We start from the raw sequence: 25,863 nt of genomic DNA on the forward strand, positions 1-25,863 counted from the left end.
CCATATTTGAGGACCTGCAAAATGTTTAGTTTGGACATAGCTACCGCTGCACGGATGGGACTTGCAAGCCAAGTTTCTTGAGGCCAGCTCCACACAGATATCAGCAGCAGTAACACTGGAGTTAGCATGGTGATCAAGAGCTCACCTCCCAGGCTGAGCAAGCAGTAGTGGGAAGATACTGTTGCACGCCGCCCCAATCTCCGAGTGGTGCAAGATTCCAGGAGTTCTGGGCCAGGGTTCATGTTTTGGGGATGAGGCACAACTGACACTGTGCTGTCTTTGGTTTGTTTACGCACACATATATAACCTGAGCCTGTGATGGAGGGGTTCACAGCATTAACAACCAAAAAAGGTCTTGTTTCTATCATAGCTGCAGTCTTGGATCCAAAAAAATAAATAAAAGTATTGGTGTTCTCTCTATCTTTCTAGCCTGCAGCTTTTTATTCCAGCTTCTGGTTCACATCACTCAACTCTGACCTTTTGTCTTTCCAACTATCCAGGGAGGGAGGCTGGCAAGTTCCCTTCAGGCAGAGCTTTCCAAACGTTTCATGTTGGTGACACACTTATTTGACATGCATCATTTCATGACACAGTAGTTCAGTTTTTACTAGCAAAGCGGAGGTTCAGCTAACCCCTTTCCAGCCCCTGGAGGAGCACATGGACACATGACACACTAACATGTCACAACACAGAGTTTGGAAAACTCTGCCTTAAGGACTCCTGCTGGGGCCATTACCAGGCTGACTGGCTATTCCAGCCTTTGCATCCATGCTGCATCCAGGAATTAGAAGGGGCAGGCATTTAGCCTACCCCCCAAAAGTCATAACAATATATAGCCAGCAGAGGATTAATTCTTCCTAAAGGTAAAGGGACCCCTGACCATTAGGTCCAGTCGTGGCTGACTCTGGGGTTGTGGTGCTCATCTCGCTTTATTGGCCAAGGGAGCCGGCGTACAGCTTCTGGGTCATGTGGGCAGCATGACTAAGCCGCTCCTGGCGAACCAGAGCAGCGCACGGAAACGCCGTTTACCTTCCCGCCAGAGCGATCAACATGAACAGTCATCATTTTACTTATCTGCAAAGTGTGCTTGCAGAGAAGGGATTCTTGGGGAGGCAGTCTGCAATCATCCACCTGTGACCACTTGGCTGTTGAACTATATCCCAGCAATGACATACAGTAGCTTCTCTTCCCCAGGGCTGACACCCCAGCTTATTTCCCACAGTCTATTTTCAAACAATTTGATCAGTGATATGGTTAATAAATGGTATTCTTATAAAAGGGTGTGTGTGTTCGTGTCTCCCTCCAAGCTCCTAGTTTTAGATCTGCAATAAGGGATTCTATAGGGGAAAGACTGCTAAAAGTGGCCATACAGTGGTACCTCCGGTTAATTCATTCCGGAGGTCTATTCTTAACCTGAAACTGTTCTTAACCTGAATCGGCACTTTAGCTAATGGGGCCTCCTGCTGCTGCCGCGCTGCCAGAGCACAATTTCTGTTCTCATCCTGAAGCAAAGTTCTTAACCTGAAGCACTATTTCTGGGTTAGCGGAGTATGTAACCTGAAGCGTATGTAACCCGAGGTACCACTGTACTAGCCTTGTTGTTAATAGCCGCAGCCAAGTCTGTTAAATATCTCTTTGCTTGACTAAAGAGATGCTTCCAGAAGGTTGAACTAAGCAAGCAGGCCTCCCTCCCTCCCCAGCTGGGATGTCATCAGTTAGTGGAGCAGAATAGGCTCTCAGCTTGGACTGGGCTGGAAAAAAGAGAGAGAGGCATGGGCGTAGCCAAGGGGGAGCATCTGTCCCCCTAAATCAATAAAAATACATAAATAACTGAGGTTCTCTCCCCCCCCACAAAAATCCTGCCTTTGCCCATGCACAGAAACTTAGCTTCCTCTCTTCCAGCTATGAAACAAAGTGTTCTGCTTTTCTACGTCCTGGAAGTAGTTGGCTATCCCTGGTCATGTTTATTCAAAGGAATACGTTGCCTTTGTATCCTCCTTCTGCAGCGTTATTTCTCCCACCGCTGTTAAATACAAGATTTGATGGATATTCAGTCCTACTTTATTAACAAGGCAAACAGGCTAGACCATGGAGATTACACAGTGTTCGCTAGACTTGGGAATTTGCACTTTTTTATTGGAGTATCACAGCAAAAAATAAAATAAAAATCCCTCTAAAACAGTGATGAGGTCAGAGGGAAACCCTTCGTCCTGATGCCTGATTTTTTTTCTTTTTTTAAAAAAAGTTGATGGTAACGGAAAGATCGAGTGGAGAGAGGGAGGACGGAAATAATACATCATTGTGCAGCGAAGGGGAAGAACATTCTGGAATCCCACACCATTTGTGGCAAAGGTGCCAACTTGGTGTGGTGAAAGTCTTTTCCTCTCAAGGTGAGGGGGGTGTTTTTGGTGCTTGTGCAACGGAGAAATCCTTCCCTGGCGGAAGACTGCTGTCTTGCTTTTGGTTCCCCCCAAAGAGTGTGCAATAGAAACTCCTCCCCTGGCAGAAGGAAGGGGAATTTTCTTTTGGTGCCGGGCGCTGTAAGGAAAGTCTTTCCTGTGAGTTCAAGAACAGCCCGAGAGGGCCAAACGAGAATCAGTACATGCGACAGTAAAAGCTTCCGGCTCACCCAATCTTTGTATCCACGAAAAGAAACAGAGAAAAATTAGGCCACACAAGAGCCTGGATGAGCTGGCTGTGTACAACAGTTGTATGGCGGCTTTAGAAGTTCTCAAAGGGGGGAGGATGAATGATGTCCACAGGCTGTCCCAGTAAATCTGGATTCGAGAGATCTGTGGTTAACCCACCCATCCCCAAAGGACTGGAATAACCAGCAGTAAGTGGATGACGTCCCATCAGCAATTGGACAGGAAGAAGGAAACTACCTCAACTATTTTCTCAGCTTCAGTAGGATAGCATAGCACATTCGTAGGAATCCATAGGAGAACAAGCACATCCATGGGAAATTAGGTTTGGTGTCATGTGCTGAAACTTCCTCCTGCAGCCAAGGAAGGTTCAGCCCACACGCGAGAGAGGGGATCTTTAGATGCGGAAGCTCTCCTCTTTGCCATCAATGTGCTTGAGGCGCAGGTACACATCGGTGCCAATCCCCTGCATAGACTGGAGGGTCAGGGAGCCACCCAGATACTCGGCATAAGCACGGGACGTCGGTAGTCCAAATCCAAACCTAGAGAGAGACAGGACAGACAGACAGAGGAGTCCTTAGTTCCACAGCCAATTTTGAAGGGAGAGCAAGCTTCAGTTGACTGGGGGGGTCTGGAAGGAACACTCTGCAACACATTTATATGGTAGTTAAGTCTTAGTCTATGTAGTTTTCATTCCACAGAATGCTTTCGCCACATGATTTTTTGAAAGGGGGAGACATTTCAGAGAGAGCTGCCGCTTGAGGAAAGCTACAAAAAGGCCAGGATATCTTGTGACAATTGCGTTTTTAATAATACATCTTTTTTTGCCAGGGCCCTGCGTGATCTGCTGCTGCACTACGTGTAAAAAACACTAAATTTTGCATTTTGAGAATTTCATTATTGTTCCTCTTTTTCCTCCCTCCTTCAAATGGCAAGCTTCTAGGTCAACGATGGGGAACCCATGGCCTCCCAGATGTTCCTAGACTACAAATCCCATCATCCTTTTCTATTGGCCATGCTTGACCATGCCTGATGCGAGTTGGAGCCCAGTATCACCTTGGAAGCCCCCAGGTTCTCCAGCCCCCAAGGTGGAAAGAAGTTTGAAAGAAAACCTGGTCCAATTAGTGCCACAAGTATTTATCTATTTACTACATTTCTGTTCCATACTTCCACCCAAAGGAACCCGAAGCAGAAAGTCCTTTAGGTACTCCGTCAGTTTCTATTTTTAGTACTCATGATGTCTGCAGATTGACTGGTGTTTTCTTCCCAGATATGTATAATTCTTTTCCCCCTAAGAAAACACCCTTCGTGCAGCAGCTGCTGGAAATCCCATTTGCCCCTTCTGTCCCCCCCCCTCCTTTGTTCTCACCCATGCATGGGTCCCGACTGGGCGCTGTTCCCCATTTCCACCATGTTCCCAAAGAGGGTGTTCATGCGGGGGTCCTGGGCGCTCGCTTCTGCTGTGGTGAAGTGGTAATCTGTCACCTTCTCAACGTGGTCATGAGGAATTCCGGCACCTCGGTCTGAAATCCTGCCGGGAGAAAGAGGAGTGTGGCGTTAAGGAGCCACACATTACAGTTCCCAAGATGCTTTAGTCCCTTTTCACCTGCCAACGCCCGTCCCTCCCCACCAAGAGGAAGATCATCTCAAGCTGTCCGCCTCAATGGGAGTCCCTGGTATTTGGCCGCTGTTGCCAAGTTCCCACCAAGATGGCGGAAATGGGTGGTGGCCTAAAACCTCTAGGAAAGGGGAGAAACTGAAGAGGCTTCCCTAGCAAACCATACCGTATGATCAGGTCAATGTCATTGTTGGCAATGGTGATGATGATGTCTGGCACGTTATAAGGGGTATCCAAGTGAGACTCCATCGTGGCTCTGAAAGCAAGGGAATGGCAAGGGAATAAGTCTGTGTCCTACCTAAGCAGGACCCCTGCACCCTTTCCCACTTGGGATGAAGCTCTCCTCCATTCACAAAGTCTTGCAAGCCTATCCTTGTTGCCAAAGATTTGGTAGAATACTTCCAATCAGCACACCAAATCCTGCCTTCCATAACCTCTGCAGCCGCTGGCCACAAGCCCCTCTCCCTTCTGCAAATTCCCTCACTCAGTTAAGAGTCAGGAACGTTGCTCAGAATAGAGTGTATGCTTCCAGAATTAATGCTAAATACATTACTTCTGATAAATGAGCCACCATAGCTGCTAGAGGGCCATGAAAATTTGTGTCCTGGGCTTTTTAGACTTGTCTACCCATGTACTATCTGAAACCAAAGGGTTGCCAGATGTGAAATATCTTGGTATTGTTTCCAGCTCTCCCACCCCACTAAATGGTCACTTTTTAAAGCCAGCGTTTGTCAACTTTGGGTCAGGGATGATGGGAGTTGTAGTCCAGCAACATCCAGGGACCAAAGGTTCTAACCAATAGTTTCACCCCTCTGTGTTTATGTATTCCAACCCAACCCAAACCAGTGTCCTTCAGGCTACAGCTCCCATCATCCCTGACTCACCAGCCAGGACTGATGGGAGTTGTAGTCCAACAACATCAGGAGAACACCAAGCTTGAGTAAGGTTGATCTATTCCTTTCAAAATGAAACAAGCAACTTTTGAGATAGGAGGGGTTTGCACCAGATTGGCCCTATAAAAAAGGGAGTGAATCAGTGCTATGGGCTTTTATATTTCATTATTCATATAGGTATTTACATGCCACCTTATCAAAAGATCACAGGGCAGTGGAAGGCCCAAAAAGCCATTTCCCTTGCAGATTCTAGCCTGCGTCTCATCCCGGGCTACAAAGAGGAGGATAAATAGCGCACCTCATGGCATTCTTGAGCAGCTCTGGAAGGATGTAGTCAAGAGGCATCGGGATGAAAGGGAAGCGGGCGGCCACATGGCCATTGATCCGCACCCGAGGCGCGTTCCCGTACTTGTGCTCACAGAGGCGCCTGCGAGGAAATACGGAAGCAGGATTAAGTGCAGACTCCACTGCTGGTGGCTTCCCTGGGAGCAAGCTGTATTTGAGCAGAGCTGCCGGCACCAAACAGAGTCTCCATCCCCATTCCTGTGCCCTACATGTGTTTATTTAATGCAGCGGTTCTCAACCTGTGGGTCCCCAGATGTTGTTGGACTACAACTCCCATCATCCCTGAGCTCTGGCCTTGCTAGCTAGGGGTGATGGGAGTTGTAGTCCAACAACATCTGGGGACCCACAGGTTGAGGAAGGCTGGTTTAATGGGATTTCCTACCTGTCCCTCCCCAGAAGATCACAACAATATAATATAGAGTTATATAAAGGACAAACCCATTACAGTTATAAAAACAAGTGAACTGTTCCCAAATGGATCTGAGCATTACAATTTAAGCCAAAAAGGTGTGTCCTAAGAAACAATAATACCCTCAGTTTCAAACACCAGGGTTAAGATGTGCCTCTTTGTCATATGGCAAATGCTGTACAATGAAGATGCTGGAGACACAACTCCGTGGAGAGAGAGTTGTACCCCCAAAACCCTCCCCCCTGGGCCATAGCCCCCTCCCACCCAAGAACTTTTGAGGGTGGCAGAACTGCTGAGGGGGCCCCTCTGCAGATCTCAATACTCAAGAAGGTTGGGGCATAAACCTTTAGGGCTATGCTCTATGTGAGCCTAACTTGGCACTCACAAATGACCCTGGGGAGCTTCTGGGGCCCAGCTCTCTTACTGTATCTGTTTGGCCTCCATTCCAGTGAGTCCCATCTTAAATCCAGATTATTACGCAGGAGGGGAAAGCCACAAGGCCTTAGGGATCAGGGCAATTGATGTGGGATGCTGAGCTTTACCACTTATGTTTGTTTGCAACTACAGCAAAGCTTCCTGCCTAGCAATCCTAACAGCTGACTATTTGTATTTCATTTACATATTTTACGTTTCAAGTGACTTTTAAAACCAATATTAAAAAATAAGGTTACTTATGTATGCAACAACAGCAGCCCACGTTTTGTTAGTCCAAAAATGGAAAATGAGCGAGGTCCCAACTAAAGAAGATTGGCAACTTAAGTTGACAGAATATGCGCAGCTTGCAGGCTTAACATATAGAAGAAGAGGAGAAGAAGAACATACGTTTAAAGAAGGTTAGAAAACTTATATTAAATATATGGAAAATAATTGTGTACAGCTGAAAATGCTGGCAGCATTAAGATAAATTTGACAGCGTAAATAAGTTTTGATGGATGCAATAATGGAAAACCAATTGGTATAGTTTTTGTAAAATATGCAGGGATATAAGATATGCAAAATGAACCATGGAAAAAGAAGAAGGGAAGTCATTGATATCTTAAGTATGTAAAATGTTTATCTGAAATTGTAAAACAGAGAATTTAATAAAAATCCTATTAAAAATAGAAAACCCATATTAATTTTTTTAAAAAAGATTATTACATTGCATTATTGCCACAATTAATTGGCTTTCATTAAAAAAAAGCAATGGAAAAAAAGTTAAACTGTCAGAAAGAAATGCAGCAGAATGAGGAAGATGGAGCCGCAGAATATGGCCATGAGAGGGAGCCATAGACTGCTGTACACACATAGCCAGTATGACAACAGGATGATTTGAAATAATCAACAGAACTGAGTACCTGGCAAAATCTACCCATTTCTCAATTATTTTCTTTGGAGACAAGCGAGTGCAGATGATCCCAACGAAGTCTGGCTGCAGGAAGATGAAAGAAGGAGAGGATGACATTTCAATGTAGGATCAAGACCTAGAATAACGGTTTCTAAACTTTTCCTGCATGGACCACTGGAAAACAGATGAGGGCAGACCACTTAATGATTTTCCTTCATGTTTTGAAAGCAGAAAGCCTCCAGTCCAATCTGTGCCATCTCTAGTTACTCAAAAGATGTCTTAGAAAACAGGGCCAGGGGGAAAATCTCTTACCCAAGGCCCCGTAGAGCTGTTGTGGGTTATAGGAGCAAAAACAGCATTAGATGAGGCAGTGTTATGTATGGGTTGCTATAAGGCAGCTACATACGTTCACATGCATGGAAAATGCAGAGGACACCAAATGTTAAGTATCAATTCTGGGTCTCTCCCTCTCTGGTCACACAGCTGTTCACGAAATCTATGTCCCGTTCAAGTAAGAAGAAAAGTTGTACCTTGTCTTCATGCAAGGAAAGATGATGAATGGCCAACATCCGGATGCCCAGGCGAGAGGTGAGGGTCTTGTCCAGGAAAGAACGGATCAGCTTCTCATCCTGAGAAAGGAACAGGAAAAGCTCACCATCTGTAGAGCGGCCCTCACAAGTGGTTGCCCCATACAGGCATGCCCAAAGTCTGTTTCAGGGGCCTAATCTAGCCCACTGGTTGGTTTTATCCGGCTCCTGTGGCAGTTTATTTCCTGGGGTAAAATCCTAAAAAACCCTCAGCAACTTCAACCGTAAAAAAACAACTCCACAGCTTTGGGGTAAAATCATAAAAAAGCTCAGCAACTTCAATCCTAAAAAATGGTGAACAACTTTGGTTGGCCGTTTGGTTGGCCCTCACGGTCCTTCACTTCATCAAATCTGGCCTTCTTTGAAAAAAGCTTGGACACCACTGTTTGAAACCTGTCCAGGAAAAAGTCTGAGGGAAGGGGACACGTGAAGATGCACGGGTGTGTGTGTGTGTGTGTGTGTGTGTGTGACATGTGAAGACAGACTAACCTCTTACCACATCCTCTGCTTAGTGCAAATCAACTGCAGTTCGAAGGATGACACTGAAGGGGCCAGGGTGGACTTGATTTAAATTAAATCGATTTAAATCACGATTTAAATCATGATTTAAATCACTAGTCAGTAAGACTTGATTTAAATCTTTTTTCTTTTTTTTTTAAAGAAAGACTCATTCTTGCTGGTATAATCTTAATATTTACAACCAGATGAAGGTTTCATTTTTGGAACAATAAATTTCCAGAGTCGTTTTCAGTGTTATACAAAAAAATACTGATTTGGTTATACTATTAGAAATACATAGACAGATAATTATGAAATTATTGTAAGGTTAACTGTTTATATTTGGACAACTTTTCTGCTGTACTTTGTTGCAAGGAGAAAAATAATCATTTCCTTAACAATTTATTTAACTAAAACAATAACATTATAGCATATGTATCCATGTTTGTTAACTGATGTGGTTAGACAGGTTTTTTTTAAAAAAACACACCTTAGACTGAGTTTTAGCAGACATGAAAAACTTAAAACAAATCCTTATTTCCTGATGAATACCCTTTGGACTATAATGTAACTTAAACAGAAAACTATCTTTAGAGAGATTTTTCCTCCATAAGCATTTTATTTTAAAAATCCAATTAAAATAATAAAAATATGATTACCCCCCCCCCACCAATTTTGATTTAAAAAAACAACAACATTGATTTTTATCCACCCTGGAAGGTGCTGAAGTGACAAGGACCAGGCTGGGCTGAGGATCTATAGCAGGCCTGAGTAAACATCTCGGGAGTCTGCACTCTTCTCTTTGAAACCCACCCTCTTCCCAGAAGAGTTGCCCTGCCCAAACCCACCAACCCTACTTTTCCAAGTCTTTCTTCCTCCCAAGCATGTTGTGGGGATCTTGAGCGGCAGACAGTCGACCCAAGCTACCCAAATGGACCAGGAAAGCGGTACCTGTATGTGCTTCCGACATTCCCGTAAGCCCTCAGCCAGCAACGTCACCACATCCTTGTGGTCGTCTAGGAGCTGCCGGACCAGTTTGCAATACTGGGCCTCTGACTCTTGGTCCTTGATCTGTAAAGCAGAGAAGAGACAGAGGAGAGGGAGAGTGCGCATCAAAAAGGGATAGAACTTGGGGAGGGAGGTGAGAAGAAGCAGGCAGGAGTCAGCCATTTCATCCCACTCACCCCAGAACCAGCAGCCCCATATTTATCACCCTACAGAGCAGGGATGGGGAACCCTTTTTCAGCCTCAGGACTGGGTAACCTTCTGGAAATAGCTGCCAGTGGTGGGTGGAGCAACAGATTAGACTAGGCATCCCCAAACTTGGCCCTGCAGATGTTTTGGGACTACAACTCACATCATTCCTAGCTAACAGGACCAGTGGTCAGGGATGATGGGAATTGTAGTTCCAAAAACGTCTAGAGGGCCGAGTTTGGGGATGCCTGGATTAGACTCTAGTAGCTGGCAGTCCAGCCACACAACAGCTGATGGTTGTGTGTGTGTACATCTCTCTACCCAAGGCAAGCGAGAGGCATTATGACCATTCAAGGACAGGGCCGCCGAGGGGTGTGGCTTATGGAGACAGCAGAGGGCCACAGAGAGAGACCTGGAGGACCACATTAGTCTCTGGGCCTGAGATTTTCCATCCCTTCCGTAATAGCACCTTGAAACAGCACTGCAGGCCATTTTAACGAATAAATAAAAACAGGAGCTTCCCGATTTGAAAGCAACACCATGCCCCTTTGTTTATAGAAATGACATACACGAGGCCTGTTAAAGTTTGTTTGTTACCGTTCCATTCATTGTGCAAAACCAGTACAGTGGTACCTCAGGTTAAGTACTTAATTCGTTCCGGAGGTCCGTACTTAACCTGAAACTGTTCTTAACCTGAAGCACCACTTTAGCTAATGGGGCCTCCTGCTCCTGCCACGCCACCGGAACACGATTTCTGTTCTTATCCTGAAGCAAAGTTCTTAACCTGAAGCACTATTTCTGGGTTAGCGGAGTGTGTAACCTGAAGCGTATGTAACCTGAAGAGTATGTAACCCAAGGTACCGCTGTAAAATACATTTGGGAAAACAACAAGGTCAACATCCCTGTACGCTCCGGTTGCCATTCACACGGCTATTCAATTAAATGTGGCCGACTCAATAGGACTCGGGACATGTTTAGCAACTTCTGCATTCAAAGACGAAGCACATGCTTACCGGGGGAAATTCGCTCAGCTTCTGGAACGCTCGGATGTAAAGCTCATGCTGAAAGAAGAAGACAGAAGCGAGTCAAGGAGAGAGGCACAGGCTACAAAACAGATTTGACACCAAGGCCCTGAATCCCCCTGCTAGCTTCTGATAAGGATGTGGGATCTAAAAAGGTTAAAAGCCAGAGGTGCTAGGAGCCCATACTCCAGGGTAGGGTGCGATATCTTGCGTTTATATGGGGCACTGGGTGGCTTCGAAAGCAGATTAGACAAATCCATGAAGGGAAAGGCTATTCATATCTCCACTGTGGAGGCAGTATGCTTGCAGGCTTCCCATAGGCAAAGATGGGCCCTTAGACTGAACCAGCCAAGCAGTTCTTATGCTCTTTTGCTAGGTGCCCTAAGACTGATGAGGTGAAAGGAAGCTCCACCCATTGGGGAAAGGCCTAAAAACTGCTAGGTCAACTGTGTGGAATATATGTTTATTCTCTTCTGCATTATTGCCATTTGTTTTAAACCACCTTGGTGAACAATTAATTCAAAGGCGGAGAACTAAGATGCATGCTGTGGTAAAAGGATAAAACTGGTCATGATTATGCACTTTTATTTTCTATTATTTGAATGCCAGCTGTCCTGGTACCTCAAGGCCTGTCACACGGAGGATGGAGCAAACTTGTTTCCTCCTGCTCCAGAGGTTGGAACCTGAACCAAAGGCTTCAAGTTACAAGAAAAGAGATTCTGACTAAACATTGGGAAGAACTTTCTGACGGTAAGAGCTGTTCAATAGTGAAACGGTCTCCCTCAGGAGATTGTGGACTCTCCTTCCCTTGGAGGTTTTCAAGCAGAGGTCCTCTGTGCTGGATGATTCAGTTGAGATTCCTGCATTCCAAGGGGTTGGACTGGATGACCCTCAGAGTCCCTTCCAAATCTGCAATTCTAAGATTCTATGAGGTTTCGAAACTATCCTTCAGTTATCACTACTTCTCGGTAGTGGCGCCTGCCCTGTGAACGCCCTCCCTTCAGATGTGAAGGCAATAAGCAGCTATTTTATCTTTAGAAGACATCTGAAGGCAACCCTGTTTAGGGAAGTTTTTAATATTTAATGCTGTATTGTTTTTAACACTCGATTGGGAGCTGCCCAGAGTGGCTGGGGGAACTCAGCCAGATGGGCAGGATACAAATAAATTATTATTATTATTATTATTATTATTATTATTATTATTATTATTATTATTTCAGCCATCTCTTTCAGTCAGCCCCTGCCAACCTGGTGCCCTCCAGATGTTTCAGACTCCCATCAGCCCCGGCCAGCTGTGGCAGAGGCTGTTTCAGGCGCTTTCCTGCCAGGCACCTACCACATGAAGGATGGTGGGGTTGCACCCAATAATGAAGGGAAGACTCCGAAAGCCTTTGATGCGATGAGCAATGCGGACGGGGAGTTCGTGGTGCAGGTAGCGGGCGCTTTTCTGTAACAGAGCACAAGGACACGTTAGTGGGTTGAAGTTTCCAGAAGGAGGAGAGGAGCTGAGTTCTCTCCCATGCCCTGCGATATAGATTGTATTAGAGTGATGGGTAAGGCGGCTTTGCTTCGTGTGCAGAAGGTGTCAGGCTCAATCTCTGGCATCTCCAAGCAGGGCTGGGAGGGAGCCTTGCCTGAAACCCTGCAGAGCTGCTGCCAATCGGTGCAGAGAATACAATACTAAGCTACATGGGCCAATGGCCTGTCTTGGTATAAGGCAGGTTCCTATGTATTTATGTTCCATCTCACTCTGCCTAAGGATAGGGCCGGCCCTGTTCTTTTGGGCTCTTAAGGCCATCAGAGTGCCACAAATTGACCAATGTGGTTATGTGCAGCCAGGCAGGTTCAAAGAGACCGTTTCACATGGTGGTCTTCATTCCAGGCAGCATTATATTAGCTGAGCAGCTTCAGGTGGTTTGGGCCCAATTAAGTCTACAATGAAAGAACCCTCATTCCTTCAAAATGGAGTGCGCAGAGCTTACAAGCCAGTTTCCCCCCTAAAGGCATTCAGGGAGACAACAGCTACTGAGTTATGGTGTTGCTGCAGCTACAGATTTTCATCTCCTGGAGAAGTGGGAGTAGAGATCCTTCTCTGAGCCAAAACTGGCCGTGGAGATATTGTGGGCTTTCTAGTTGCTTGGGCTGAAGCAAAAAGCAAACACAAAGTAGACCTAGAAAGAAGCCTCCTGCCCCCAGAGAAGCAATGGGGAAACAGGGATTCCTCTGCCACTGGGCATAGTGGGATTCCTTGTTATGTCCGCTACAAAACTAACATCCTGCCCTTAGAAAGTGAGTCTAGAAGACAGGACTTTGCAGAGTTGAAAATGAGAAGGGGATGATGCAGTGCTAAGGCCTAAGCAATTAAGAGTAGTGAAAGGAAAGAATGGGGCTGGTATCCAGGAGTCCCAAATTCAACCTGTAGCTTTGAGGACAGACGTTAATCTCACACCTACCAGCAGGTGGCTCCCATCTTGGGACCGTCCAGAATACAACATGGTGGTCGGCGTCAACCTCACAGAGGGCTGGGAAGAGAGAAGAGGAAACAAGTGTTCAAAAAGGCTCCAGAGAGCCCTCGTGAGGTCAGGCAGAATAGCGCCAGCATTGAGCATTGCCAGCCACAAAAATACCGTCTATCATTACTTAATGCCTTCCTCTTCTGTGGTACGAAGGGGAGTTTCCCCCCCGAGCTCATGGCTTCTTAAGGATGCCCTCTCCACACGCCAGAGATGGGCAACTTTTGGCCCTCCAGATGTTGCTGAACTACAACTCCCATCAGGCCCAGAAAGCCAACGGGATGATGGAAGCCATAGTTCAGCAACATCTGGAAGACCAGATGTTCCCCACATATCCCATACACTCTCACTTGAACAGAGAGCACTAGAAATTGGACCCATCTTACTTCCTGCTGAGAAAAACAACTGACTCTGGTTGTAATGGCTAACCTTCCAATCTTCTATAATTCCCTCTCGCCCTCGCAGACCAACCATAAACACTATTTATTACTGGGGAGCAAGATTCCCAGTATTCATTCATTCATTTATAAGATTTCTTACCAGCTCTTCACCACATGATCCCAGGGCAGCTGTTACAGCGATACAATCAGACAAGAACAAATGCAGCCTTTCAGATATTTGGGTCTTAAGTCGCTAGGCTTCAGTTCCCTGTACGGCTCACTGCCACCATTACCATAGCAGCCAGGAGTAAAATAAAAAGGACCTGCTTCATAAGCAAATATGTGGAACTGGTTTTCTTATTAACAGAAACTGCTTTGTTATCAAGCAAATGGTGGTTGCCATCTCTGGCACTGCACATGCAACTTTCAGGAGCTGCAAGGATGTATAAGCGCAGCACTCCCCCAGCGCACAGCTGCAACAAGGGGGGAAAGCTGCACCTGTTGCATTTCTGCCTGGCAGAAAAGCATGGAAGCCCAAGGTAAGGGGAAGGAAGGAAAGAGTGCAATTAACACTGGCAAGTGGTTCCTCCAGACGTGTGAGGACACCTCTTTTCCAACCCCACACCTAAAACAAGGACGCTGCAGTCCTATGCAAGTAACTTCAGAAAGAAGTTTGTCTAAACCTAAGCAGGCAATGTGTTCCTGCAAGGAGACATATCAGGAACTTCTCCTGCCAGGCCTCTGTATAATGGCAGGCAGGTGGTTTATTTAATTAACCAGCATTCTCCCCAGGGCAGGCTCCAGACGGCCGGGAAAAGAATTAGGCCTCTCTTCTCCCCAAAGCCCATACTGTGGACTGCCTCTCCAGAGCCATTGCCAAGTTGTTAGGGGAAGTCATTAAACAGTAGCGATTAGCAAAACAGGTTGAGGGATCATACTGCTCAAAACAATAGCTGGAGGGATTTCAGAGGGGGGAAATGAACACAGAGAACTCTCTGCTACATGCACACACCCATCCCTCATGTCTCATCTTGCCCCGTGAGCACTAAAACAGCACTGGCCATGCCAAAACCAACAGCCTTCTCAGGCTGCTGAAGGCCATCTGTTTTTCCACTAGGCCTGAAACCAGCACCAAAGGAATGCAATCCACCTGCTCAGGCCTGTCCTTCATATAACACTCCTTTCTTGAGGAGAACTTCTGCCGCCAAGGAGCACAAGCGTGGAAAAGCCTAGACCTGCTCCTGGCTCCCAGCCTACAGTTTTAGGAAGGCGAGGCAAAACCTGCCCTCAGAGAGGCGGCGGTTGAGGAAACGGGAGCATCGACCACCTTTGCTGTGCGCACAGCATGTTCAGCGGCCATGTTTGCGCTCACCTTCTCGGCCGCAATGTCAATGGCTGACTGGTTGTAGAAGGAGGTAACGGTCTTGGATCGCTCGCGGGCCAGTTCGTGGTGCTGGTCAATGGCCGAAGAGGACCGGTACCGCAGGACCGAGGGGAAGGAAGGGAGAGCACAGGGAGCCCGACCCCCTGCTCCCCCCAGCTCCAGCATCAGTAATGTCTTCCACATCATTCTCTCTTCCGTAGGAACCTGGAGGCGGAAAGACAGACAAGGCAGTGCTAGGGGATTAGCGAGGCAGAAAACTTTTCCAGCGTTTTATTTTCCAGCGGTTCCGGCCCCCCCCCCATCGCAAGTTCATTAGTAATGGTGAACAGATGAACAGATGCCAAATATCTAATGCAGTATGAGGCAACCTTGGCAATTTCCTGGCTTGTTTGGTTTTTAAGGTTCATTTACTAAATACAGATAAAACAAACATACTAAAATAGATCACCCGCGAGGCCAGGGATGGGGAACCTGTGGCCTGCCAGCTGTTGTGTACCTTGAAATCTCTCTCCCTCTCCAGTATGTGTGTGTACACACACGTTTGAATACAGCTTTACTCTGTGCAAAAGAGAGAGGGAGGCAGACACAGAGACAGAAAGTCTCCGAATGCATTTCCACTCCAGTTGTGAACTTCGAGACATCTGGCTGAGGTTAGAATTGTTAAGTTCAATAGTGCACTGATCTGATCCAGGTCAATTCTCAGATTTCTTTTTTTAAAAAAAAAATTATTTGGTTTTTCAGATTAAAGTTTTACAATCACATATCCAACATACAACATAAAAACAAGATTCCAAAGAACCTCCTGGACTTCCCTCCTCCCCTTTGTGGGTCCTATTGCTAATCATTCCTCCTCCATCTTTTATGATAATCCAAATCTTTTACATCTCCATTATGTCCAAGAATTCACCATTGAACTACAAGTGTTATTCCAATCCGACTAACAATTTTAGCTGTTTACAATGGTTTTTAAGATAAATTATAAATTTCTTCCATTCCTTATTCAAATTTTGGTCTTTCTGATTCTTCCGGTCATTTTAGCCATTTCAGCATAATCCATCAACTTAAATCTGCCATTCTTCTCTGGTAGGGACTTTATCTTCTTTCCATCTCTGGGAATTGAATTGCCCAGAGATGCAATTCTCAGATTCCTATGGCATCTCCCACTCACCACACCCTGACGGCTTGTATTTCCTGAAATGTTTAGCTACTGGCCATTTTGGCTATACAGTCGTACCTTGGAAGTCAAATGGAATCCATTCTAGAAGTCTGTTCGACTTCCAAATCGTGGCTTCTGATTGGCTGCAGGAAGCTCCTGCAGCCAATCGGAAGCTGTGGAAGCCCCATTGGACATTCGGCTTCCAAAAGAACATTCGGAAACCGGGAACAGTCACTTCCAGGTTTTGATTGTTTGGGAACCAAAATGTCTGAGTTCCAGGGCGTTCGACAACCAAGGTACGACTGTACTCCATAGTCGGATGCAGTATGCTTCAGAATACCAGTGGCTGGAACCCACAAGGAAGAAAGAATGCTCTTGTGAGAATGGTTTCTGCCTGCTGGTCTCCCATTAGCCGCCATTGTGAGAACAGGATGCCTGTCTAGATGGGCCACTGGCCTGATCCAGTAGGCTCTCTTTATGACCATAGAGGCAGCCAAGAGTCTGCCTCGCATGGCAAGCTTTGGCTGCCATCCAGCGAAGCAAAGAGAGGTAGATCTATAAATAAGTAGGCATAAGTCAGAAAGATCTATAAATGAGTCGGCTTAAATCTGACTCATTGGACTTCATCCACTGGGAAGCTGCCCTGAAAACACCCCACCAAAGTGAACAGGGGCACAGCAAGTTTGCCCCATGCTCTAAAAATGTGGGCCCAACTTTCCAGTCAAGGGCACTAGATTATGAGCAGCTTCTGGGGTGCTGCAGGAGGGTAAGAAGCAAACAAGGAAGATGTGCTGTATGTATGGTTATTACAGTGAGGAAGTTGGAGAAGAAAGCCATAGCATATATAATAAACAGGGTAGGAAGTTAAGGCAGCCCGATAGCCAAGGGCATACGAAGCCTGGGTTCATGCCGCCAGAACCAATATGAGTTTGCTCCTTGAATGATATGGATCCACACACACCCCTTCCCTCACGTTAGCAATAATACTTACTCCTAAGATAAGGTTACCAGGGGTTTTTTAAATGAATCTGGGGACACTTTTCAACTTCAGTCGAATTCAGTGGATTTTGTCAGGGGACTGATTTGTAAACTGGGAAACGGGGATGTCTGGTAACCTTATCCTAAGATTACAAGTTACATGGACGTTTCTGCTTCCCCCAGATCTGGGCACTGCTATCTCTCATGCATGCCCAATGGGGGGAAGACACAGGCCTAGTCCATAACTCGGCTTCATTACCAAACACTTGACTGGCTCGACTTAACTTGGCTCTACTGAAAACAGCGTTACATCTGCGGGGAGGTGAAATGAAACCTGCTGCCGAAGAAGAAGGAGGAGAAGGAGTTGGAGTTTGGATTTGATACCCCGCTTTATCACTACCCAAAGGAATCTCAAAGCGGTTAACATTCTCCTTTCCCTTCCTCTTCCACAACAAACACTCTGTGAGGTGAGTGGGGCTGAGAGACTTCAGAGAAGTGTGAGTAGCCCAAGGTCACCCAGCAGCTGCATGTGGAGGAGCGGGGAAGCGAACCCGGGTCACCAGATTATGAGACTACCACTCCTAACCACTACACCACACTGGCTCTCTAGGAGGCACTAGGAGAGGTGTGGTGAACCTCCCTAAAGCTGTTGATAAACTGCAACTCCCATCAGCCATGCCTCTGTAGTTCAGCAACATCTGGAAGACCTACTCTAACTTTTGACAGCTCCCATTCGCATATGCAAGTTGCTGAGGGGGTGAACGCAAAGTGTGTGAAGCCACCAAAAGGGGATTCTAGCTCATTTAAAAGATCTAATGTGTGTATCCCCCCCACCATCTTTCAAGATGAGGGCAGGAAAATAGGCGGGGAGGTTGTTAGGACGGACACAAATATCTGAAGAAGTGTGCATGCATGAAAGCTTATACCAAGAACAAACTCAGTTGGTCTCTAAGTGCTACTAGACAATTTTTTTTATTTTTTTACATATTTCGACTGTGTCAGATCAACACAGCTACCTACCTGAATCTAGACACACACACACACACACACACACACACACACACACACACACACACACACACGTGTCCTCCCTGCTCTGACAACTCCAGATGGATTTCAAATGCGGAAGTGTGCAAGAAGAGGATCGTCTTTCTCTCGCCAAGAGGCGGTTTTCCCTTTCGTCCAATCATCTGACAGCTAAGAGCCACATGGAATGCCGGAACATTCTGAGAAGCCTTCCAATTATGAGGCCACGTGCTCCAAGCATGCCACAAATGCCATGTCTGCCACAGCCGGCCTGTCGTCATCCAAACACTGAATCAGCACCGTCTCTCCCCGGGTGACAGACAGACATATTTCCCTGCCCTCCCCCTGTTCACTTAACGCCACAGAGTCCAATATCCCTGGGTTCACAGCTTGTTTTTTAAACTCAAGGCTTAAACCTTAGCTTCTTAGAAACAGGAAATAATATCCCATTAAAACACCAAAGAAAACCTGGAGGAGATCCCACAGAGACCCTACTTACCTCAAGTAAACTTGGTTATCTTATGCCAGCTTCCTTGTTCTACAGGGGCAGATAGCTCCGTTTCCATCTGGGAGTGGGAGAAGCAGCGGAGAGATCCAGTTATCATAAAGACAGCGGATTGCAGAAGAGAAGCTTTTGAGCCGTTTACTGTTGGGATAGCAAACTGATTCACATGGGTTGTTTTTTTTTAATACACAGGATTGCTTCTGGTAGTTTATCCTGGCGAGAAGCAACCACAGTAATAACCATAAAAATGAGACCTTGCAAAAGCCTACAGTGGGAATGGAGAGTTATTTCGGTCCAATTCCATTGTGAACCACCACTGCATTCCAGGTGGAAAAGTGGGTGGAGGAGCAATGGATGCCTTTCTACCATACGCTACAATTCGACCATACAAAACTCTCATGTACACACACTGCTTGCAGTGGGGTTGGTAAGGAGTGTGCCTTAGGGAAAGGGGTGTGCATGTGAAGAGGTGTCTGATAAGAGATGCCTAAACTCCCTATGTCTGACCTAGTGCACCACTGCAAATTAACCTCCAGATTTGCCAATCTAAACGCATTTCTCTCTACACAGATCTCCAGGAGCAGAATTAATCTGATTAGTGATGGCGGTAGAACCAAGCAGCTGAAATACGTTGTATTTAAATAATAATAATAATAATAATAATAATAATAATAATAATAATAATTAGGTGGGGGGGAGGAACAGCCATTATGGCTTCTTTGATACAACCTGAAATCTGTTCTTTTGGCTATTCTTAATTTACTCAATTGATTAGTTACTTGCTACAAAGGAATCTCTAAGCAACTTGGAAAATTTTAAGCATAGCATAAACATCAGAAAACGAACAATATACTGCAGCAGAAGCCATACAATAACAAGCCATAGAACAGACCCAGTAAACCGGTGGCAAACACCTATCATCACCAACAAATTCATTAGCACCTAGCAGAGGCTCATCTCATCAAATCTGCACAGTTCCTCCTGCACTTCACCGTAGGACTTAACAGACTCTGGGCTTCCAATTAGCATCCATCCTGAAAGAAACATCTAGAAAACTTGCTCCCTGCTGTGTGACATTTTAGCTGGTCCTACTTTTTTTTAGGTCTAACGTGGTAGTCAGCAAGTATAATACCTGATTATAGCTTCTGATTTAATTTTCCTACTATTGGACCAACGAAACTGCCTACAATTTTTGTGTGATGTCAGGATTGTCACAGGAAAAGCTACACGGTTGACCCAGACCTGGAAGAGTAATTGAAAGATGGCAGGAGCAGGGGATCCATGGCATCCTTCTTCTGGATTTATTTACTTCCTTCATCCTTTGCCAACCTGGTGCTCTCCAACTGTTTTGGACTACAAATCCCATCAGCACTGGCTGGGGCTGATAGGAGTTGTAGTTCAAAACAGCAGGATTGCACGAGGTTGACAGAGACTGAAGGGAATATACTTACGATATTTAAATCAGCTTCCCAGTAACTCTGTTATTTAGTCACTCAACAAACGTAAACATGTTTTAAAACAACAAGCCATAAAACAGCAATAACACTCCATATAAAAATGTATCGGCATAGAGGGACCTGAAACTAGTTCACGGCACAAGTATAAATATACAAGTGGTGGTTAAAAAATTTAAAGATTCTTTTAAGGCCACAGATTTAAAAGGACAAAATGACTACAGAGAAGGTGTCAGGCAAGTCTGTCTGGGCCTCACTCCCTACTTCCTCAGGGAAGCTCTGAGTTTTCGTTTCCAGCTCCCCCACTGTGTAACCACTAGCCTGTGCTACCCAGGCATGCAGACGTTATTTGTTACTACATTTCAAGCCTGCATTTTCTCCAATCAGTTCAAGGAACCAAACATGCTTCTCCCCCTCCCCATTTTATCCTCAAAACAACCCTCTGAGGTGGGTCAGGCTGACAGACTGCAACTGGCCCAAGGTCACCCTAGTGAGTTTCACGGCTGAGTGGGGACTTGAACCCTGGTCTCCCAGGCCCTAACCTAGTCCAACACTCTAACCATTACACCACACTGACGCATTAGTTCTCCCTGCTCTGACCACTAGATACACCTTCATGAGCTACCACAAAAAAAATGACTTCTGTGCCCATTTAGCGCAGGCCATGCCAGTATGATTTATTGCTCTTGAGAAATATGCCAGGAAAAATGCAGACATGAAATGGAGACAAAAGGTTGTGGAGTTGCACTTCCATCAAACTGGGGTGGGGTGATGAATAATATTTAATACATAAAATCAAGCAGGAAAACAAGGTTGGAAGGTGGGCAGGGGAGAAGGCAACATTGCTGAACAGTCCTGCCCCAACCTAGGCTGATCTCTCAGATGTCCTCAACCTGGATCTGAGCCTTCAAGCGAGTGTGGGGGCTCCTCTATACAAACAAACTCCCTGCACATAGAAAGCTAGCATGACAGGGTTGCCGCCTCCTCTTCTGCCTGATACCCTTTAATGCTCAGGGAATTTTTATTTGCAGGGAAAACAACAGAAAGGCCGGGGGTAGGGTGGATGGTAACCCAAGGACCACATGCAGCCTGCGGTGGAAATACCGCAGAGGGGAGGTGTTGTGGCATCCACTTTTTCCAAGGCCACAGGTTTGAATCCCCAGCATCTCCAGACAAGGGCTGGGGGCAGCTCCCCTGTCTGAAAACCGCTGGCAGACAGTGCGGGCAGCGTTGAGCCAGGTGGATAAAGGGCTGTTTTTGCTGGTGGCAAAGAGGAAGGGAAAGGGGTTGGCAGAAAGAGAGAGAAGGCTGCATAAGCCGGCTTGGAAGCAGCGGCCCAAGGAATTGGGCCACAAGACGCCAGGACTCCTGGGTTCTCTGGGGCTTCAAACAAGAGGGGCCGGGAGCCCTGGGACACCTGGGTTCCATTTCTTGGAAGCAGCGGCCCAAGGAATTGGGCCACAAGACGCCAGGACTCCTGGGTTCTCTGGGGCTTCAAACAAGAGGGGCCGGGAGCCCCGGGACACCTGGGTTCCATTTCTAGCTCCGGGAAGCCGGGCGAGGAGGCCTTGCGGGCTCCCGGAAGCATAAGCCTGGACTCATTCCCGGGGGAGGGGAGGAAGGAGCACCGGGGGGGGCGGGTCTCCGGAACACAAGCACCCACCTCCTGCTCAAGCAGCTCGGGGTCCTTTTCCATATGGCGCTCCCCGGATCCCACGGGCGATGCAACGCCACAAAGAAGAAGAAGAAGAAGAAGACGAGGAGGAGCAAAAGGAGGAGGAGGAGGAGAAGCAGCCGCTGCCCTCTTTTAATCCGGGCCAAGTGTACACGCGCACAGCAGCCAGGCTGGCCCCGCCCCCCGGCTCCGACCTCATTTCACCCCAAGCAGCTGAAATCTGCAAGGGCGGGGAGGGGGGAGGAAACGGAGCAGCGCCGCGCAAACAAGAGAGATGCCAGAGATCTTGCAGGTTCCGGAACGCGCAGACAACTTCAAGAACGCCCCGAGATCGCGACGTGCGGATCTCACCACGCGCTGCGCTCATGCACGCATGCAGGCACACAGCACACCGCGAAGTCTGTCTACAAACTGGGTAGCCAATCAACAGTCGAGATTTTGCTCGGAAAAGAAAGCGGGGGGGGGGAGGAAGCGCGCGCGCGCGTTATAAAAGAAGCTGCCTCCCTCTCGACGTTTCACTTTCAATTAACTTGTCATCGTGAGCTGTCGAAATAGAAGGAACAACTCCATGGCCGCTAGCGCTCCCTGGAACAGAGGAGAGCTGGACACCAGGTTCCCCCCAAACATGTTTTCAAGTGTTCAGGCAATATGCAATATCCTAATATTCAGATGTATTATTCGTCTACCAACAAGAACTCCAGGAAGGCAACTCTCTCTACCCAATAAGGGACTTAAAGAGACTTTTCTGGAAGCATTATATTGACAACTAAAGCTGTCGCTAATTGTCACTAAATGCTTGTTACTGAAGTCACAGTGTGGGTGCACTGAGGCTACTAGCTCTGAATTACTGGTTCAAATCTCAGTTTAAACAAGAGGCCAAAACCAGCCCATCTCAGTCTATCCCAGAATAATTCTAGCCTACTTCACATAGGGCACCCTCAGCTGAGTAGCTATCCCTGATTTTCAAAATCTGCTTCTGGCCACCTAGCTATACCAGTCAGTTATTTAAAAGAAAAGGTTAACAGGCTACTCTTTACCAACAGATTAAGGTGAGCTATTTACACGCTAGTCATTATTTAACTAGCGATTACTTTCACTTACGCAGAATGTTTTAAAACCTATCTGTCTTTCATCTTCGCAGCTCTATTATTCTAACTGCCGTAAACTGAGACCAAGATATACTATCTCTCCAAGACTCAGCAGGGGAGGGGGGATTCGGCCCCAGATCCCTTAGACCTTTCTTGAAAACTAAGGCATCTATCAGTGGCTTTCAAAGCTTCTGTTTCCTGGGGACTTATTTCCACTTGTCTGTCAAAGAACTTCTGTGTGTCTGCTATAGGACCTCCGGGTACTGTGGAGGATTCCAGAGGGGACAACATTCTGAAACACAAACACCAGGCCTGTTAGGCCTCATTGCTGTCCCTCGGGAGTTGAGAGCATGCCCAGAATTGTCATGTGGCTGCACATTTTAGGCCGGCTGTCCTAGGCAAAGTGTCTTTCAGGGAAATCCATGTGTCTTTACCAACCGTCTCTTTTTAAAAAATAAATAAATTATAATTTTCATTTATATACATTACAATTATTTAACCAAGTTTTAACATTTTCAGTTTTGACTCCCTTCCCCCTTTTTCTGCGGTTCCTTACATTTAGTTTCATTCTTTCCTGCATACTCCAAATTGCCTTAAGTTATTCTTTTAATTGTCTATTCTCATATATATCTCATATATATATTTAAAGCAGCAGGTTTTTACCATAATCCTGCTAGTGTCTTGATCTGTTTACACTTTGTTTGTAAATACTCAATAAGCCACTTTCATTCCTTTCTAAAAAGTTTGTTGTCTTGATTTCTTATTCTTCCAGTAAGTTTCGCCATTTCTGCATGCTCCATTAGTTTCTGTATCCAATCTTATTTTGTCAGGACCTCTTCATCCTTCCACTTTTGGCAAATAACATTCTTGCAACTGTAGTTGCATGCATAAATAAGTTTCTACATTATTTGGGTAGTTCTAATCCTTTTTATATTAATCTATTTGACTCTTTTCGAATTGCAAGACCATACTGTCACCCAGCAGTTTTTTTTGCTTTTGCATACTTTGATTTTACTTGGAAAAATTCATCCACTGCCGCACTGACCTCATCTTCTCTTTACCAACTGTCTCACTGAGGAATCCCAGATAAGTAAACCCCAGGGTTCTCCAAGACACAGACTGAAAACTCACTGAATTAATTCAGTGGCTCTTCAACTACTTTGACTGCCAATCCCAACAACTTTAAAGCAATGCACCAGACTCCTTCCTTGTTCATTCAAAATATTTATCTCCCGCCTTTCTGTCAGAAAAAGGAGGCATTTGAGGCAGCTAACAAAATGCCTTTGTTTTAGAAACATACTCTCTCAAACTACCAGACTCTCCAAATGGATCTGAAGTACTTAGGTGCTCTAAGCTCTTTATATATTATCTAGATTTATCTCTCACCTCCCAGCATAATATTTTATACCATGGGAACATGGAACATGGTACGTTATAGAACATAAGCTAAAAAGAGAGAGAAGTTCTCTGCCTTTGCGAAGAAAAGTGACGCAGGGGGTAGATCCATCCTGAATATTGACTTTCCAACGCACCTCATTTGTATGCCTTTTTTGAGCATTCATTTGTAGGAACTGCTGCCTCATGCCAAGAGTTTTAGAACAATCATCCCTCCCTTGCCAAGTCCAGTGTTTACATTCCCAGGTCGCAGCAGGCTAAGGGGAAAGGAGCAACACAGAACGTCTTGGATACCAGCCTCAGCCTATCGCAATGCCCTAGGTCTTGGTTTCAATGGCAAAGAACGAAGGAACAGATCCAGCCCATGCCAGCAGCTGCACTTTTCTCCCTGGAGTCCCCTTGCTTTAACCTACTGGACTCAGGGCTGGGAGTCAATGACTTCAATTCTCTAGGCTCCAATCCAACCCAGATCCCTGTCATTAGGGGAACTGTTTATAGCACCACCAACGAGCACGGTGCTTTATGGAGCAAGCCAATCAGCAGCAGCAACAAAGTGCCCCAATGAGCTTACAATCTGAATGCTCGCAGTAACAGTGGTGGCTGCTGCAGCAGCAGCATGGGGTGGGGGTGGGGACTAAGAAAACCAGGGAACGGGAGAAACAGGGGTGCAAAAAAAAAAAAAATAACAGAGGGCACCAGAGGTGAATGGATCACAGGAAAATAATCCTGGCACTTTGGCCCCATAAATTTCCCACCCACTCCAGGGGATCAGACACACTGGGGGACCAGGAGTCGTTAACCCAAAGATCTACCCAGAAGTCCTCCCCATAGATTATAGGAGTTTAAACACTCATCATCCCCTGCTCTAATCTGGCCCGCCCCAAACTCAAAGAAGCACGCGCTACCCTCCTGACTGAAGAGGACCCGGGATCCCCAACCCCACCTGTCTCCTCTAAAACCTCCTGCTGTCTTCCCTTCCGGAGATCCAAGGAATCCTGGCTCCCCAACGCCACCTCCATTTACCAGCCCACCAGGCTCCTCCCTATGCTGAGAAGGGAACCCAATGACAATCGCGGCTCCCTCCCAGTCGTCTCCCTCCTAACCCGCTTCTTCCTTGCTAGAAACCCAGCAGTTTTGCATCCTGTTCTCCACCCTCGGGGTAGAGACTGTAACGCACGAGCCTCCGCCCCCCCCTCCCCCGGCAGCGTTCACAATGGTACTTTCCGCAGAGGATCCCTTACCGCCAATTCCAAACACCGCAGCAGCTCCCGCACTTGGGGACCGGACTGAACCAGCTGTCTCTTTCTCGTTAGGGGTGGGTGGCTGGGTGCGGGGAAGGGGACTGACGACAAGGCAGTCTCTGACGGAGAAGGGAGCAGTGCAGCATGGGAAATGTAGTCTCGTCAACGCACTCTCTGCATGCCTTCAGTGCGCTGACAAAACTAAGATACCCAGAAACCCCTGCGCGGTAAGGCGGGATTATGGTGGGGGAATTTTTTTTTGCTTGTTAGTGCCTCATGGGAAATGCAGTCCGTCAATGAGGCAAAACAGGGAACAAGGCAAGTTGAAAACAATTCCTGCTAAAAGACGGGAGAGCATAAGGCGGACGTTTTCAGCACATTTTTGGGACACAGATTAACTGCTGCGTTTAAAGAGGAGCACCTTTCAAACCAACCAACGTTATTATGGTGTAAGCTTCATAATGCAGTCATGGCAGCATGGTGTAGTGGTTAGAAACGTTGGACGAGGGCCTGGGAGACCAGGGTTTAAA

At 46.4% G+C, this 25,863-nt stretch overlaps 1 protein-coding gene across 3 annotated transcripts; it reads right to left on the reverse strand.

Moving 5' to 3' along the window:
• Window positions 1-2,115: 2,115 nt before the first annotated feature.
• Window positions 2,116-25,458, reverse strand: BCKDK (branched chain keto acid dehydrogenase kinase). Of its 3 annotated transcripts, none has more exons than XM_053361366.1 (13): window positions 25,334-25,458; window positions 18,475-18,541; window positions 14,804-15,019; window positions 12,992-13,060; window positions 11,875-11,985; window positions 10,530-10,577; window positions 9,274-9,393; window positions 7,768-7,866; window positions 7,248-7,321; window positions 5,455-5,583; window positions 4,430-4,519; window positions 4,015-4,176; window positions 2,116-3,187 (listed from the first exon to the last, which is right to left on the reverse strand). In XM_053361366.1, exons 3-13 carry the CDS (start codon window positions 14,999-15,001, stop codon window positions 3,043-3,045), a joined length of 1,245 nt encoding a protein of 414 aa, XP_053217341.1. In that variant the 5' UTR covers window positions 15,002-15,019; window positions 18,475-18,541; window positions 25,334-25,458; the 3' UTR covers window positions 2,116-3,042. The 3 variants fall into 3 exon arrangements, with proteins under 3 accessions (XP_053217341.1, XP_053217343.1, XP_053217342.1); XM_053361368.1 differs by lacking the exon at window positions 25,334-25,458 and adding an exon at window positions 25,036-25,085; XM_053361367.1 differs by lacking the exon at window positions 25,334-25,458 and adding an exon at window positions 21,598-21,964.
• Between the last annotated feature and the right edge of the window lie 405 nt (window positions 25,459-25,863).

Source organism: Podarcis raffonei, chromosome 13, assembly GCF_027172205.1.
Source record: "Podarcis raffonei isolate rPodRaf1 chromosome 13, rPodRaf1.pri, whole genome shotgun sequence".
Taxonomy (NCBI): domain Eukaryota; kingdom Metazoa; phylum Chordata; class Lepidosauria; order Squamata; family Lacertidae; genus Podarcis; species Podarcis raffonei.

Excerpts from the sequence above, each read along its gene's own strand:
- BCKDK (XM_053361366.1), bottom strand. The coding sequence starts at position 15,001 with ATGATGTGGAAGACATTACTGATGCTGGAGCTGGGGGGAGCAGGGGGT. Across the intron at positions 13,061-14,803 it reads TTGACATTGCGGCCGAGAAG|CCCTCTGTGAGGTTGACGCC; the intron begins GTGAGCGCAAAC and ends CTCTCTTCCCAG. Across the intron at positions 9,394-10,529 it reads AGCTGAGCGAATTTCCCCCG|ATCAAGGACCAAGAGTCAGA; the intron begins GTAAGCATGTGC and ends TCTGCTTTACAG.